Source organism: Bactrocera neohumeralis, chromosome 5 (assembly GCF_024586455.1).
Source record: "Bactrocera neohumeralis isolate Rockhampton chromosome 5, APGP_CSIRO_Bneo_wtdbg2-racon-allhic-juicebox.fasta_v2, whole genome shotgun sequence".
Lineage (NCBI taxonomy): Eukaryota > Metazoa > Arthropoda > Insecta > Diptera > Tephritidae > Bactrocera > Bactrocera neohumeralis.
Genome location: NC_065922.1, coordinates 56,711,920 through 56,730,991, shown reverse-complemented (window position 1 = coordinate 56,730,991; position 19,072 = coordinate 56,711,920). Strand labels below are relative to the sequence as shown.

The 19,072-nt window shown below is 33.6% G+C and overlaps 2 protein-coding genes across 3 annotated transcripts in view; one reads left to right on the top strand and one right to left on the bottom strand.

The window, feature by feature from the left end:
* LOC126759226 (uncharacterized) overlaps window positions 1-11,090 on the top strand; it is a 47,188-nt gene extending 36,098 nt beyond the window's left edge. Inside the window, exons 5-8 of one of the 2 annotated variants that reach the window (XM_050473930.1) lie at window positions 6,754-7,094; window positions 9,346-9,466; window positions 9,571-9,774; window positions 9,852-11,090. In XM_050473930.1, coding sequence (XP_050329887.1) covers window positions 6,754-7,094; window positions 9,346-9,466; window positions 9,571-9,774; window positions 9,852-9,917 — 732 coding nt within the window. In that variant the 3' untranslated portion in view covers window positions 9,918-11,090. The remainder of the gene's footprint in view (window positions 1-6,753; window positions 7,095-9,345; window positions 9,467-9,570; window positions 9,775-9,851) is intronic. The other variant, XM_050473931.1, reaches the window with a different exon arrangement.
* The window catches only part of LOC126759225 (zinc finger protein 383-like), a 46,608-nt gene that overhangs the window by 17,342 nt on the left and 10,194 nt on the right, over window positions 1-19,072 (bottom strand). The window contains 1 exon segment of the mRNA XM_050473929.1: window positions 1,009-1,093. Within this exon segment, the coding sequence (XP_050329886.1) occupies window positions 1,009-1,093 (85 nt within the window).

Sequence of the window (19,072 nt, the reverse complement as noted above, 5' to 3'; positions counted from 1 at the left end):
CAACTATCGCAAGTACAAAACTTAAACCACAACAACAACAACTAATATAACTACCAGCAGTAATGCGAACACATGCTGGAAATTTCCGTTATGTAATTGGCTAACTTATAACTATATACAACAACAACATCTTTACAAAAGCGAATACAAAAAAACCCAACAACGAAATCAGCTAATCAACAACAACACATCCCACAAGCTAAATGCATCACTGCATAAATGAGTAGCTCGTAGCTAGTTCACCACGATCGTCAATTTACTCTCAGCAGCTTTATCAGCAGCTTTATCGTATTGTAATATCGTACGTTACATATTCTTATCTACCCACGTTGTAGTCGTTTCATATTCTCACCACATCTACAATTCACCAACAACTATTCAATCATATATGCAAGTAGTTTTATATATAAATGTGTATGTATGTATGTATATATGGTTGTTTATGTTGTTGGCTTCGTCGTGTTATTGAAGAAGTTCGTTATCTTTAGCGCATTTTCATCGTTTATTGCTCCCTAGAAAGCCCTTGAGTTATTGGTGTTGTAGTTTGTCCTCTCATTAAGGTTCCTGTGTACTCATCGTAGTTCATTTGTACGTGTGTTTTACATTTACGTGGTATCAGTGCCGGTTTTAGTCACGAATTGAAGGCATTGCCGTCTTGTAGACACATGAATCCTTGCATTGAAATTTACCTTATTTATATACTTACGTAAAGTTGACTTACTAATAATCCTTAACTAAATAATCTATATACATACATATATACATATGTATGTACGTGCTGCAAAAAGTTTATATATTTACATATATAAGCAATCTGTCGATTATATTTACGAGTAAAGAAATTTCGAGTTGGAAAGGTAATGAAATTAATCATTGCTCCTTAAGGCAGATAGAAAGCGATTCTATATTCAGCAGACAGTCAGACCCTTTGATGCAGAAGCCGTTGAAAGAAAGTGTATTATGATATCTTTTAACGTTTTAGGACTTAGTGTTAATAAAAATATTTACTTGGAAAGGAACTACAGCTGATCTCCGGAAGCCCCTCTCAAAAAACACGTTTTGCGGTGACCAATATATCTCTGAACAGGATCCTCTGAAATTAAAAAACTCAACAGATTTCGTTAAAGTAATGTTATCTAAGGAATAAGCAAAATAAAATTTGTCGGTTTCTCAAAAAAAAAAAGAAATTTTTGACCAAAATATTGGCCCTAAATTGTATATAACAAACAAAAATATTTTAAAATTTGAATCTTCGATTAATTTCTAAAAAAATATATTTAAGAAGCTTTGCGACTACTGCGTTTAGCCGTTTTCGAGTAATGTTGGTCACCGACTTTGAACACAGCATTTTGAGAAAAACGCATTTAAAGTTTGGAGCTCACTTCCAAGCACTCTGGGCCTCAAATGTGTATGTGCACTTTGAAAATATTCACCGGAATGATATGGAATTTTCTTCATGTATTCTTAAATATATGTACATTAACAATATAAAATTAAAAAAAATCGATTTTTTGAAAATTCTAAATGTACATATATGTACATATAACCCCTGAAGTGCGATCATATAACGTGCAGCATTTAGTACTCTGGAAGAAGTTTTTGTACAAATTCTATAATTTTCAGTAAAATAAAAAAAATATAATGGCATTTTGGTGAATATAATGAAAGCTGTAAAGCTATTAAATATTTTTCCAGAAAATTGTAAAATTCCCTTTTATACATACATTCATATGTATGTATATCATTCAGTACTTCCTATAGTGCAAATTAAAAAACGGTCAATGTATGTTCTATTGAATTCTATTTTCTATTTCTCGTTTAAACCATTAACTCGCTCGCTTCAGCACTAAACTGACTGCTAAGCGCTCAAACAGCTGCCAGCTTTCGATGTTCTAGTTCTTTTTGATGGAAATAAACGTAGAAGGTCCTCATTGCAAATATTTTAACAAACAAGTTATCTGGTTAAATAAATATCATGAACTCACAGCCAAGAAGGCAACAAACTTTAAATTTATTATACAAAATTCTCTTTAAAAAATTACTATTGAAGGTTTCCAACTTATACTCGTATGAAAAATAATTGCTTAAAATCTCCATTGCCGAATAATGTAAATTATATTATTGCAGCGCTAAGTAAATAAGTAATATTACCTCTGAATATGTTGTAACTAACTTGTGACTAAAGTCAAGAAAGTATATAAAAGCTATATAGTATATAACGTCACCTAAAATGCAAAATAACCTAACATCACTTTTTATAAGTTGACAGGCGAAGGAAAAACGATGTAATTAAACCATTCAAATTTTGAGAATTGGTTATAAAATGCTTATTTATAGGTCATAAAACGGTTATATTGGTTATAAAATGGTTATATCTGACAGCGGAAGCTAAAAATTTAATGTTACGTCTATGTAACATGATATAGTGAATCGTAAGCACTAAAAAACTCAATTTCGATTTTTTTTAAGTTACGTTGTTCTGCATTTTAGGTGACTATATGTATGTAGTATATCATTCATCCTCATACAATGCCGTTCAATAGTCAGCAAAAGGCATGAGAGTTTTTATAACTTAGAAAATATCAAAATTTGTATGTGTTCTCATTTGATAAAAATAAGTGTTATACAGAGAACTTTGCTTTTTTGGTTTTTCAACTTTCTAAATTCAAAATTCTTGATAATATAGTTAGTTATCTTTGGCAAATGAAAATATCTGAAACACACTGCTTGTCTCATTTGCTAATATTATTTTAAAAAACTTTGTATCTTAAAGTTTATAAGCTCCACAGTTTATCCACTATAATTGCACCCACCATGTTTGCACAAACTATTTCTTTGCTCTAACTGTCCACATATGAGAAAAGAGTCGGCGCCTAAGCATGAACTTTTCATTACTTGCTTGACATATGAAAAAAGATACCCTTTGTTTCTTACCAAAAATATCAAAAAATACAAAACCCAATTCGATCACTGACTGTGCCGTTGTTGTAGCAAATCGATGATCAAGTGAATCGTATAATTTCGAAAATACTGCGCACATTGGGGCCCACTGTACTCCGTACCGCCGTGCAGGGCAACACCGCCAACCGCGCACGCACCAATTTCGACGCCGATTTTGACGATGATGATGACGACAGCAGCAGCAGCAGCAGCAACGGTAGTAACAGTAGCAGTAGCAGCAGTAGTGGCTCCAGCCTCAGTACCAGCAACGGCAGCGGTACACGCGTCACCATTGAGCTGCCAACCTTTGCGCCAGATGAAGATGATGAGAATAACGAGGTGGCCACATCTACTGACAGCACGAAATGTGAGTGGGCGAGTGCGCTTAAGTATTGCTTGGATGTACTATGTACGAAATGTGCTGCAAGTGCAGGGCGCGTATACCTTGTGGTGTATGTAATGCGTCAGCTGTCAATTTCACATTTGGCTTCACGGTTGAATTGACAGTGGTGCGCGCCTATGTAACGCACACATATGCTTAGCAAAATACTTAAATTGAATGCATTTTAAAATTCGATTTTTTCAAATTCTTTTATTTTTTTTACTGTTAACAGAAACGCAAAATTCATGAATTTAAATGTTAACGAATAATTGGCAACTACTGACAACAAATTGGCAATATAGAATTAGTATAAAAATTTTTAAAAAATAATATAAGCGCGTTAACAAGAAAAACAGTAAAAAACAACAACTACCAAGCTGCGTACAACTTTACACCAAACCAACAACACACGTAAAATGCATGGAAAACCGTAATTGTAACTATGTGGACGGTCGAGGCTACAACAGACGCAATATCTGTCAGTCTAACACTGAGCGAAATTACTAAATTGATATATTGAAATGTGTGAAAAATAAAAGCTACTTACTTTAACTTTACATAATTCTCTTTTACTCTTCCATGTCTTCCACTATGTCTTTAATTCTCATTCGTATGTCTTTGCCACCATTCACTTTAACTAACTTTTTATTAATTTTAGTATGTTCAGTGTCTTTAGCAGCATTTACTATATTTGTTCTCTTTGTATGTATGTATATTTCGAGCGTGCGCTGTAAATTGTCATTACTCATTTTATAAGTACTTACATTAAAGACGGTCATTTGAATTGTCATAATTACTGCAACACTGACAACTTTATCTTCCTTATTTTCACTCTCACGCAAATGCTCTCTTATTTCGCGACATATGTCTCATTCTCTCGCACTGTCGCTCCGAAACAACATTGTTGTATGTTTATGCAATTTTTAGTATAGTAAGACAGAGTTCACACGCGAAGACTTTTGTCAGAGATAAAGAGATGCCCAACTCATCTCTCATTGACAGTGAGAAACCATTTGCCAAATGTCAAAACCTACTGAACTCGATCAAAGTCAAAGCTGTCAAAGTTAAGGAGGTTTTGACGCTTAGCAATTGGAAACGAGGGATGGTTAAATTGAAATATTACCAAAAAAATTTGTAAACGGAGGAATTTGTAAAGATTTCCAAATATTTAAATAGTTTATCCATACATTAAACGGCCTCTATATAAAAAGTAAATATTTTGTGGACATAATCGAAAAATTTATTAAAAAAAACTCTAATTATCTCTAATACTCTTTATCTCTGTCTTTGGTGCTCATTATGACACAAGCGACACGAGTCGGGCTATTTTTTGCATTCCCTTTCATATCATATTCGCAATTTCTTGCATGTTTCATGTTCGCGCTGCACAAACATATTTTTCGTTAAGTAATTTTAAACTTTATTAAGCATTTTCTAAAATAATTTAATTATATTATGCGAAAAAGTAGATAATAATTCCTCAATTTCCGCACAAATTGAAACGCAGGGCAATTGGAAAAAATTTTGAAATGAAAAGGAATGTCAGATTGCGTGGCTGAGCACAATAGTAGATAACGTGTTTTCCGAACACGAGTTACTCGCTCTCTTCGTTTTTCCACGACATCGCTTTCCTAACGAAAAAAACAGTTTGAGCGACAAAAGTTTTCCTGTGTGAACTCAGTCTAAGCAGTTAGGTATTAATAGCATAAAGTTTTAGCGCAATGAGGTTGTATTTAACATAATTTGCTTTGGTATAAATTATATGACTTGAACTTATACAAATGTTTGGCTTATCAGTACTACAGACGTTTATGAAATTTCTGCAGAGCAAAACATTAAAATCGTGGCTTGGTCACATACAATATTTTATATGAAAGAAGTGTTTAGTACACGATTACAGATTTATTTAGTGTAGTTAAGGAGTTCGCTTTACTATATAGCCCACAAAATTTTTTATAACAGTAGATTATGAAGAGCAACGGTGCTGGAATTGAAATACAGAAACGTGTTTATCATGCGTTTTTTAATGTGTGCTCCGGCTTTTAGATTTAATTAAAGCTAGTATTTCATCTACTGTCATATATACTTGGCGTCACCTAAAATCTAAAACAACGTAACAGCACTTTTCAGAAGTTTACTGGCGAAAAAAACGTTATAATAGAAACCACTCATACTAAAACAAAATTTGAGTTTTGGTTATAAAATGGTTATACATAGGTTATAAATTAGTTATACATTGCTTATAAAGTAGTTATTTATCGGTTATAGCTGACAACGCAAACTGAAATTTTTATACTACATACTTGCAATATAATGTAGTGAACCGTAAGCAATAAAAAGCTCAAATTCGATTCTTCTGATGTTACGTTGTTTTGCATTTTAACTGACCGTATGTGACACAGTTTTTCCATATATCAATAAATGCTAGGCATCTATGGAAATTATTTTTTTTTTTTTTGATTTAATTGGCTTGAAACGAAATTTCATAATTCTCATGCTTTTTGTTTTTTCTATTTTTCTTTCTTTTTACTTTCATATTTACGCATACCATGATTCGAACTGTGAAATAATCCACCAAACACCCACACACCTACACCCAAAAAAATTAAAAAAAAAATCATAAATTGAACTCATAAAAAATTTTCAAATGAAATTGTGCATTTTAATTTGGATCTTTGAAATGGCAACAACAAATATGCTGCAATAAAATTACAAAAACTATAAATTGCAAAATTTTTACAAATTTCTACAAAAAAAAACTATGAAAAAAAAATCACTGCACGTGCATCTTTTAAATCCGTTCACAAATCCTTTCTATTAACTGTAAATACTGTACGCTTCAATTCTAAAACACTACATCTGTCCTGCTCGTATTTGCACCAAATGACTGTTGCACTTTGCTAATGCTTTTATTAAATCGAACATCTCCTGCACTTTCATAACTTGTTCTACACAATCTTTTTGCCATGTTATATCTTTGACGTATCCTGGACAAACACCACTCATAACAAATACAACATAAAATACGCACACACACACACACATGCATACAACTATCCTTCAACGCGCTCTTGCATATGCTCTCCCTATCACTCTTTACTCTTTCTCTATGATAAAATAAAACTGCACACTACAATAAAAACATGTACACCCAAAATCACACCAACAAAAATAATGAACACGAAAAATCAAATAAATTCAAATAAACGAACCACATTCGGCAAATATTCACTTCGTTAAATATTTAACGCTAACTTTCTTGCCACAACCAATCAATCAATCAAAATACAATCACAACATAAAATAAATAAAAACAACTAAACTGGGTTGGCCATTACCAAAAAAAAATTTGCAATTAATACATAATTTAAACTCAATTCGAACCACGGTGTTGCGGTGTGTCGTTGAAAATGCTTGTCACCAAAAACCAGAATGGTGCAACCGACACCCAAATCGACTTATCGGCCATAAATAAACAACTTGAGGAGACAATACGTGTGGCACGTCAAGTGAAAGAAGCCGAAGCTGCGGCACAAGCTATTGCCCAACAACAACAACAGCAAACTCCATCATCGCTACCAGCACAATTGCCGATACCAAGCAAAACCGATCCGAATGCGCCCATACAGTTGAGTTTCAACAACGAAGCCCGTGATAGTTCAAAGCCCGTCAATAATGATCTACGTCTCACGGAATCGAAATCACCGGCCATTGATGAGCTCACTTTGGACTCTAATGAGGACGCAGCCGATTTAGATGACCGTAACAAGAGGTAAGTCTTATGAGTTCTCTATTTTGTGGTGAATATTTGAAGTGAGCGAACTGCATGTTATGTTGTGAGAGCTAAGTATTATAGGCCATGTGTAAATTCATCTTAGAGGGAGAACAATGCAGCGTTGATCTAAAAACTTTCGTATACTATACAATTCGAACCGTTCGGGAAAAAGTTAGGTTCTAAATTCAACCTGATCGACCGAAAAAAATAATGAATTTTCTATCAGCAAGAGTGTTCCTTCAAAAGTGAGAAGCTTTTGATTAAAGTGAAATACAAAACACTCACGTTATCAAAATGTTTACTTCGAGTCTTATACCATGTTCAGACCGAAAATTTAAAAGATTAGATTATATTTAAGCATTTCATAACCCAAAGGTGTTCTCACTGCCGTTAGAGAGATCAAACAACAGCTGTTATTGTCATTCAAGAATTCACATCGCTTAATACAGAGATAAAGAGATGTTTAACTGGAAGTGAGAGAGCAATTGCTAAACGTCAAAACCACCTAAACTTTGACAGTTGATCGAGTTCAGGAGGTTTTGACGTTTAGCAATTGGAAACGAGCGATGGCCAGATTGAAATCTTACCAAAAAATATATATACGGAGGGATTTGTTGCATCGTTCAAGACCTCTTATCAAAAATGCAAAACAATGAAAATTAAATAAATTTGTGAAATTTAAAGGTATTTATTTTCAATTGAAAATTATTAAAAACTTTTAATGATTGAGAGCTAACAACCTTAAATCCTATTATTGGGTATTGAAAGGACAAAAGTCAGTTGTTATAATATTCTTTAAAAAGATTTAAATAGTTTCTCCATATAATAAATAACCACTATTTAGTAATTTATATTCGTACTAAATGTTGGGTATTGGATTAAAAAATGCCCAAAAATTGTTATTTTGTTCGATCTGGCCATAATGGAAAATGTTATAAAAAACGCTAATTTTGAGGCGCTCTCACACTGGAATAAGTTTAACATCCCCTTATTCCTGGCTTAATATTTATCAAAAGAAAATATTGTCATATAGTATTTTGAAATAAAAAGACGGCTTTTTTAATATTTTCCATATAATAGAAATAATGGATGCATTTTTTCATTTGTTAAGTCGATTATCAGATGAAATTAGATTCATTGCTTTAAAAAATATTTGTTTGTTTACATTTTTTTCCCTTTGTAGTGTCTAAATCAGCTGTGATAATGTAACAGATTTCCAGTCCTGCAAGTCGATTGCGCAAAATCAGAGTCGCACAGAGAGACTTAGCGTGGATCAGTTTCAAACCATTTCAATGAAGTGATTTGGAACTGTCATTTTTGTATGGCGAAATCTTGATAAATTTTTAAGATTAGCGGGATAATCCATTCAACAGCCGAAATCGTGTGATTAAGTGCCGGTCTGAACATGGTATTACGATTTAGTATTTGTAAATCCTTTTGGTTCAAATTTGCATCTTTAGCGCTAATTAGATATTCCAAGTGTATCCAGGTTTTTCTTTACCTGGCCTTTAGAACGAAAGGGAGGTCTACCTCTTCCATTGCTTCCCCTGGTGGGTTCTGCGTCGAACACTCGCAGAACCGGAGTGTTTTCATCCATTCGGACGACATGACCTCCCCAGCATAGCCACTGTCTCATAATGCGCTGAACTATATCATCGTATATCACGTACAGCTCATCGTTTCATCGCCGTTACCAATGCGCAAAGAACCACTCTCTCTCTCGAAAGCTTGTATCGCCGACTCATCAGATGTTGTCATGGGCCATGCCTCTGCCCATATAGAGTGGCTTGTAGAGCTTGGTATTTGTTCGTCGATAGAGGACTTTACTCTCAATTGCCTACTCAATCCGAAGTAGCACCTGTTGGCAAGAGTTATTCTGCGTTGGATTTCGAGACTGACGTTGTTCTTCTGCATTATGTTAAAAAAAAATAGGACATACATATGTGTACATTTTGACAGCTGGTTTGACAGCTATCCCTCTAGAAAATTAAATACCTATAAAGAAACGCGCTGCATATTCTTAATTTAATTTAAATCTCAAAATGGGGGTTCCAGTTCAGCTCTTATATTCACCATTAATTTTTTATTTTAACTGTATATAACCACCTTGTACACTTGACCAAACCAATTGGCTGAACACGTACAATTAACGCCTTAACATCAAACTTCATACTACATCTACATGAAAAGCATGAAAGAAATTCTGGTAACACAAAACACACTAACCGATATGAAAAAATTTCAAAAGCAATTTGTTCAAAAGGTTCCTGAGCTTCGGTGGTGCCGGCGTAGCGGGCGGTTCGAGCGGCAACACTGGCAATGCTGCACCTAATGCTGGTTCGGGAAATTTTCTCTTCGACATCATACGCGTAAGTACAAAATATTATAGCCGACCTTATGTCTACATAAGCAAAGGTCAAATACTCACTCAACTCTCACGCTACTAACGCATATATTTATTACCACCAAACAGCTGTTCTCAGGCAGCGTACAAACTCAAGCTGGCGATGAGGCGGCTAACAGTGCCAACAGTGTGAGCGGCGGCGGTGATGCCGATGGTGATAGCGATGCGAATCGTGCTGCCGACGGCTACACGGAAGGTATTCCCGGACCGGTTACACGCTTGGTTGTGCTGGCCAACAGAGGCTTAGCCAATCTGATACAAGATTTGATATTGGTAAGTAACAAAATTGCTACGAATCGAGTTATAAAGCGGAGATGCTTATATTAAACTGAATTTATTTAAATTTCCAGCGCATTGCGGCAACCAGCGAGAAATTCGTCAACTTCAAGGCCAAGCTTATCACAGCGCTTATCTAAATGCACACCAGCTGATAGCTACAGCTGTCTTAATATCACAAAAAAAACTGCCTTTGCCCATGTTCAATACTCTTACAACATTTACATATATGCAAACATACACAGTAAGAAATCGCTTTAGCAAACTCATAAATTAGTTGAAATTGGAATTGCCATTATTATCAGAGAAAAATCATCGCGGGGCAGCAGAAACATACATATATGAAAAAACCCTGAAAAATTGTTAATGTAAACTTGTAATGTTTAGAAAATTGTTAGTTACATAAAAGCCAACAATCATGAAATGCGCATGCGCCAATTACATAACCTTAAAACTACCGGCAAGCACAATAAAACTGAAGCGTAGTCAAATACAAGCTAACTACAAACTGCAAAAATACACCCAACAGAAATGTTAGATTGTTAAGCGTGTATCTTTTCGCAATGAACTTAGCGGTGATAGCAAGTAAATAAAAAAAAATTTACATACATACATATGTAACTTGTCAACGGAGCTTTCATGTGCTCGTAAGCTCACAAAAACTTTAAATAACTTGTCAACGGAGCTTTCAATGGCTCGTAAGCTCACATGTAAGCTTGTGCAAAAAATTATGGTTGCGCCAGCTTCTCCCAGCGTGGCTGCAGGAATGTGTAACAATGAGGCGCTCAGCTCTAAAATATAATTGATATTATTATTAGTGTTTAATAACGGCTATTACTTCTTGTATTTTTCTCAATCTTCTACAACGATTCAAACACAACTACAACGTCTTCACAACTATTGTATTTTATGTACATACAAAGTCCTTACTTTTTACTCTTACTTACCCCCTTTTTTATATACATACATACATATATATACACTTATGAAAGAAACATGAATTGACTGTGGTGTTTAAATAGCTACTTTATTTAAATTGTATTTTTTTTAAGGTTAAAAATCTTAAAGAAAACACATATCGCAAAGCTCGATCTACTTGCAGCACGGATAGTGTTTGCTCACAAAAGCGCATTACTTGTCAAAATTCTTGCTTTATAAATGTTGTTAATTATTATTTGGCATAAATAATTTACGAAATCCTATATATAATTATATTTAAGCATTTTTTATTTACATATACATATGTGGTTTTTAGTTACTCATTACTTCTTTTAATTTGTAAACGATTAATTTACGTTTTTGTACAGCATATTATTCAGCGTTTTAAGCAAATTTAAAACAAAAATTAATTATAAATGGCGAACATGCGTTTGCAACGTAAGCTCTTAACTCGTCACGTACTAGTTACTACTAAGCGTTACTAAGAGTTACTAAGAGTCTATGCAATTGTATAAACATGTGGCAAATTTGTTAAAATACTACATATACAGAATATGGAAAAAAACGTGTAAATTTTGTACCGAAAATATTAGCGTACGGCTCAAAAAATATTGACTTTGTTTAATTCGATGTATATTTGCCTGTAAATTTAATTTTGTAAATAAAAGTACGTAAGTGAAAAAATTAATAAAAGCTTGTAGTTTAATTAAAGTAATTTAAAGTTTTTTTATTTAATTAAAGTAATTTAACTTTATGGCCAAGAGTTTAGCTTTAGCCTTTAGAGCACATCAAGCAGTGCCTTTTTTAGGAGGCAACTGCGTTTCTACAAATGTTTTTGACTTATGCTGTTGAATGGAGAAGGTAAGGTTCGTTTGTGAACAAAATTTTGTGTGAAAATTGGTGGCCATCTCGTTTAGAATCCATTCACCGAACGTGCAACGCATTTGATGGTTGTTCAGCTTCAATTCTTGCCCGAGTTGGAATTTGTAAGCCTACAAATCAAGATCTCTCATTCAAATCTTACATATAATGGATGTGCACAGCTCCAATTGTTGTGCGCAATGACGGTGAAACTCATTCGGGTCTTCTTTGATATTCTACTCCACTGCAGCTACAAGGTATTCGGTGAAGAAGATTCTCAGAAACCAATCTAACCCTTACTTGATTCTTTTTGTGATCCATATAATAATATGAGAAAAGGAAATACTTAAGATTATAGGTAAGATAAGTGCAATTTCAACATGAAAAATTAAAAAATAATTTTAATTAAAAAAATGTAGGAAACCGATCCATTGATGCTCGAATGACAAACTCTGCTAAGCGATTATGTCGACCGAATATTGGAAGCAGCGCGCGATCGGTACTTGTAGCAAATTGGCATGATTTGCAAAGTTGTTCCGGAGTGAATCTGTTTAATATGAAATGGCAAACTAAACTGAGTAAAAGGCAAGTCACACATCTAACAAATTTCAAGCAATTATACTCGTAGTTATATACATAAATATATCTAGATACAACTCATACCCTGACCTACATAATGTTTTCTAGAAAAAGGAAAATAATTATACCAACCATCTGTAGTACATATACATATTTGGGAGTTAGGGATTGCTCGATCCGATTTTATTAATTTTTGCCAATACTACATACTATACATCCCACATACTACTATCAAAATGTTCTCTGAGATTTATTAAGGTACCTCACATACCATCACCAATCATAAGGAGTAAAATCACAAGGATGTTCGAAAAGGACTGATAAGTCTCAAGTTTTCGCCTAATTTTATCAATTTTCGGATTTCAACCTGTTTCATCATCCTGATCATTTATGTAATATATATATTATCCTATATCTAACTGAATTAGTTTTAGGTGAACATAAAAACATGTTGCAAGAATATAAAAATGTGTCCACTCAATTTTACTAATATAATTTTTTCATTTCATAAATATGTATATATTATTTATACTTGTATATATTATCTTAGACATTGACCGATATTTTCGGTATAAAGGATATCATTGTATTCGGGCCTTAAAGGATATAGCCCAAAAGGTATATTCATAATAGGTTGTCAAAAAAGTCTTGCGGTATTTTTGCTAGTTGGCGCTGAAAGCGCGTAGTTCTAGTTTTATTCGTCGCATCGGGTCATGTTATACCTTTTTGGAAAGCTCATTTCTCGCGCTAACACGTGTTTGATTGATTGTCGTTTTTTTAAGTCGTTTGTGAGTTATAGCGTCGCAAACATGAAGCAAAACAAAGAGAAATTACGGCATATTTCACTGTACTACTACGATAAAGGCAAAAATGCATCTCAAGTGGTCAATAAAATTTGGTTTCAACGTTTTCGTTCTGGTGTAGAGGTGGTCGAAGATGCGCCACGCTGATTTGGTCGAAAGAGACCGGCATAGTAGCAGCCGTAGCATCGGTCAAGAGCTGGGCATGAGTCATCAAAAATTGGTTTCAATTTCAATAAAAAAAAAATTCAATAAAAATACCGCAAAACTTTTTTGACAACCCATTATATACCATAAAGGAACTATTTCTGTAAAGGTTTATTTCAATATTTTCTAACATATTTGGCTTATATGTGGCTAGAATGTAGGCGCAGTTGTGGTCCGATTTTTATTCCTTAATAACACTATTTCGATATAATATTATATAACAATTTCACTGCACTTGGTCGAGAAGCTGTATGAAATTTCACTTAAAAGTGGAGGAAACTACACTCATTGTACAATTTTTATAAAAATTCATATGGAAACCTACAATATTATTTTGCCGTAATTCATGTTTCACCAACTACTACATTTTGAACCAAATTTGCTAGCTGATACACTAAAAAATATGTTGAAATATATTTATATTTATTGAAAATTTCAAATATCGATATTGACTAGCATAAAAAGGAGAAAATGAATTTATATGCCAGTTTTTTATTCCATTTCATCCGATATATTCAATTTAATTGAACCATTGTTTCCAAAACCACAAAATCAGGTGACCACTTTTATTGGTCAGCGAAAATAAGCTACTTTTCCAAGTTTTCCTTTAATTTTTTTTAGCATCTCAGTTGGTTAAGCCATGATTTCGGTTGCTATTTCTGAAATCATACGTTCAGGGAGGAATTAACACGGTTGAATAAAATTATTTTCAAATAACACGCTTTACTCAAGCTTTGTACTGAATTGAGGCTTTAAACATATTATAAAAACAAAACTTTTGAACTGTTTATATTAATTTAAAAAATATTTACTATAAGCTTATGATTCATTACAAAAGTACTAAATAACTGGAGAAATAAACCATATATTTGTTCCTTATATTCAGTAAGTTTATGAGCACATTTTTTTCTAGTTTCTCAAACTTTCCACAATTGAAACCTTAACACATGTTTGGGTTTAGGGTTTTTTGATCTTCTTTTTCAGGTTCATAAATTTTCTGTTGAACGGTTCATCGAGAAATCGGTTGTAGCTCTGCTGGAAACGTGAACAGGATAATAATATATAACAAATTAACAAATTACTCATTTACTTACCCTAAGACAGCGGCCGCTAGGATGCCATCTTCTACAAGGTACCCGAAATATTAAAGCCCTTAAACCCGAATCTTTATTCAAATTGTTATTAATGAAAAACTCTGAAGTTGCCACTAAACAACAGCAGCTAAAAAATATAAGCGAAGCAAGCGCAATAAATTTCATTTTATGTGATATTATGACGAATTATCGAACGATGCTGTTTACACAAATCTTGCATTCGTTACTGTGTCGAAGAGGACGGGAACTTTGTGAAAGTAATTCTTCGCCACGCCGATAAAGAAGAAGAATTCTCCGCTGATAATGATAATGGTACGTCTGTAAGTATAGTTTAAATGAAATGTTCGATACCACTTCAGCGGTATGGAGTAAACATAAATAAGGAAAATCGTATTCGTGTGGAAACGAACAATAAATATTTGTGTAAGTCGCGATAATGAGAAATATTTCAAGTTGCTTGAAAAAATATACAATTTAATCGAAAATTTTTGTTTATTAAATGAAAAATAATAATACAATTATTATCTTAGAGAGTAAGAAGCATTAGCTGCCAGGCTTACGGCTAAAAAATCGAAAATCTATTGCATATTATATAATATGCTTATTATTGGAAATATCTACTGCAAAGTCAATCGCATAAGTGGAAATCGACAGACTCCATATAAGGGGGTTCAAGAAATACATATACGAATATAATGCTTATTGATACAGAACAAGATTTTCCTACGCGAAACATTTGCTTAAAAAAGTTATAATTTGTTAATTGTTTTACTTTGTAAATTCATTTTATTGAACAAGCTGAGAAAAAATTTATATCACATGTTTGGTACATTCCAATACTATTCAAACAACATAGTTATTTAAAATATATCCTTAATTCAAGTACAAATTAAATATTTTATAAGATGCTATGTTTGAAATATTATATAATAAATTATTGTATTACAAATATAAACGGTTTATCTTTTAATTATTATACCTTGTTGAAGGGTGAGTAAAAAATAATATCTCGCACAAAATTTGATTTCAATAAACCTTGTCTGCATTTTCCGCCATTTCTCTTAATTTTTTTCTATTCCTTCAAAAATCTTCAAAATCGGTTAAGATTTGCCGAAATTGCTAAAAAATCACTTCTGGTCACTCTACCAGCACGTTTCTTCGATTTTCGTCAATTTCACAAACATCACATTTCACCAGTCGACCATAAATGCCCAGCAGGTCGCTGCTGCAAAAAATAAATAACTTTTGAAGCATGCCCCAAAGACGCACGGAACTCCTGTAAATGGCGGATAAAGCAGTGCAATCCTATAATTCGCTATAACTTTTGTAAAACTCAACCGATTTCGAAGATTCTTGCGGCAAACGAAAGGTAGACGCTTTGAGCAAGTATTAGTGCAATGCATTTCCCTTCATATAATATACACACATGGTAATTCAGCTTGAAGTATTTAGTTATAAAAAGTAGCCTGGTGCAGAATTTTGTCGATATGTAATGTTGTGTTGTAACAGATTTCACTTATTAAGCGTAACACAATGGCTGAGCAGTACGAAGAACCTTTCATCTTGTTTTACAAATTTAATATTAGTAGTTTTAATCATAGAGTTGTTCTGTCACATTTTCATTCAAGATATTTCTTTTATTTGTGATGCGTTAACATTGAATAGCGGCAGATTGTGTGGCTGCACACTTCTCCTTTAAATGGGTGCCTGATTGGCCGCAATCGGTTTTGAATTACCGAAGTTATTCGCATAAATGTCGCAGCATCCTTTACTTCCGGTTGTCCTGCTGCTGCCGATAAGGCAGTTAACATTAGCGCCTTTAGGATAAGCTACAGGAAAATCAATTAGTTTGCGGCAGCTGCCTGCTGCACGTTTATGGGTGCCTGGTAGAAATTGGGAATTTGTGATGCAGCACAAAAAAATTTGCAGCGCTCAGCGTGACCGGGGTGACCAGATAAAGTTTTTGTAAAACTGCAGGAAAAGGCCGCTTCGGTATTTTGAACTTTCACATACCATTGTGGTGGTAATTTTGAGGTATGATTTTTTATAAAATAATACTAGTTTATTTTACTTACTTCTAATGCAAATTTTGCTCCATTTTTTGGAAATAAAATAGTTTCTTTACTTTGTGCCTTTTTTATTGAAACTTTTCGGTCTCTAATGATAGGCGCAACTATTTATTATTATTTTCATTTATCTATATATATAAAAATCAATGCCACTTTCTTTGTAATTTCATCACTCATATACGGCTGAACCGATTTGGCTGATTTTTTTTTTGTTGTATTTGTTATTATTAGGAGAAGGTTCTTATGTAAGAAAAAATTACGAAAGTTGCCGGAAAACCCCTAAAAACAGCCCTTTTCTTTTTCCCATACAAAGGTTTTATTTTGTATGTATATACATAGTATGTATCTTCATGAAATCAGAAGTTGTTCGCTGTGGATCTGGAAAGGGTGAGACATAAAAAAAACCATATACTTTTCATAAGGAAAAGTCGAAAAATTGGAAATTTCCAAAAAGTGACTTTTCATACAATTCTTTATTGTTTTGTTTTTCAATATTTTGATTTGTAAATTATTTGAATCGTTCAATTTCGGTCGCTTGCTTTTTTATTCCGGCTATTTAAAAGAATAATTATTGAAAATTATTCATTGAAAACTTTATATGTGTTTCAAACGAAGTGATCATATAAGAAATTATTATAAAGAAAATGCCGGCACGTCCAAAATCAAACACAGGTCGACGTACTCGAAATGCTCGGGGCGTGTTGTCACAAAGAGTATCACAAAGTGCAGTGCGACGTCCACGAAATAGATTTGAAGAAGCTCATCATGCAAGAAATCCAGCAAGACCTACGCGAATACGACGTCGTGTTTTGGAAGATATGTTCCTTGCTGCATTTGATTACGACCCTTTAATCGACTATAATGTACATGGATATATTGGAATGATGGATTTTATATGCCCACATTGTGAAGCGGCTAAATTTTCGGGTGAAACGGCTGGAATGTGTTGCGCTAACGGGAAAGTAAAATTGCCGGAATTTGAACCGCCTCCTGAGCCATTACCATTAATACAACTCATAAATACAAAAATTATATATATATACATATATATCAAATAATAAGCATTTTTTCAAAATTTGAATATTTCATTTCTTCAAAAAAAAAAAAAACAATAAAAAAAACCTCACTTCTATATATCTATATATGTATGTATATAAAAGAAAGTTGTTGTTAGTTACACCATTTATAACTGAAGAAGAGCTAAACCGATTTGGCTGAAAATTGGTGGGGAGGTAGCTTAGAACCAGGGTAAGGACGTAGGATACCTTTTATCTCTTTATGTCAAAATTTAATACAACTCATAAATACTAAAATTATATTTCAAATCATAAGCATTTGTTCAAAACTCATATTTGCAGGAATCATTTGAATATATGCCTACAATTTTATACAGATTCTTCTTCAAAAATAATACAATTTCTAAGTATGTATTTGTAATAGTAGAAAGGAACTGCAACTAAATACACAGTTCAATATAACTGGCTCAGTAATCAGTCCTTGAGTATGTATTATACAACATGCATTCGAGAAGACTGATGTCATAACCTTTCCATCCGACGTTTTCGTCTTTCCACGCCTAAGAACCGGTTCAGTTCACTAGAATGACAGTCGACACACACCGACGCAAAAATTCGGTTTTATTACGATTAAAGAGCGCTCAAATACTTCTCAGAATCAGTTATTCGTTGTTTTCATTGGATTATGAACTTGTGAGGCACCCACTTTGCACATTGCTTTCGAATCTTTAGAGCATCTTTGTCCTCGGTGCTCAATTCGCCTGTTTCCAGCTTAGAAAATATCTTTTCAACGGTGGATCTCCCTGAGCCCAAATTCAATAGTATTTTCCATCCAAAAGCAATGCTTTATTAACAACCGAAATGCTTTATGATCCATTTTTTTGTAAACTAACACAAGTTGCTTCACAAAAATGCTATATCACATTAACAAATAGTTATTATCCAACTAATAGAAATCATATAGATGGTAACAGTAGTATTATCTATGTATCAGCCACAGTGAAGCGTGGGCGGGTCCTCTAGTTTATTATATATACTTTTATTAAGATATCTGACCGATCGATAGTTGTGAAACTGAGCCACACTACAAGAATTAGTATATGAAGCTGAAAGAAAAAGTAAATCAGTTCCTTAAATTTTCGGCATTAAAAATCATTGTGTCCATAATACAATAGAAAGCTCACCGTATTACTTATGCTTAGTGCAGCATGTTGGGTGAATACAGAAACAAATGAATCATCATTTCTCGGACCCGCTGATATTGGACCACTATTGTATCAGGGGCGGATACAGAAATAGTTTTTGGGTTTTTGGTTTACGAGAAACATGAACATTATTATAATGGGTTGTCAAAAAAGTCTTGCGGTATTCGTCGCATCGGGTCATGCTCTACCTTTTTGGAAAGCTCATTTCTCGTTTGATTGATTGTCGTTTCTTTTAAGTCGTTCGTGAGTTATAGCGTCGCAAACATGGAGCAAAATAAAGTGAAAATACGGCATATTTTACAGTACTATTACGATAAAGGCAAAATTGCATCTCAAGCCGCCAATAAAATTTGTGCAGTTTATGGACCCGATGGTTTCAACGTTTTCGTTCTGGTGTAGAGGTGGTCGAAGATGCGCCACGCTCCGGAAGGCCTGTCGTCGAAAATTGCGATAAAATCGCTGAATTGGTCGAAAGAGACCGGCATAGAGAAAAAAAAACAAATAAATAAATAAAAAATTCAATAA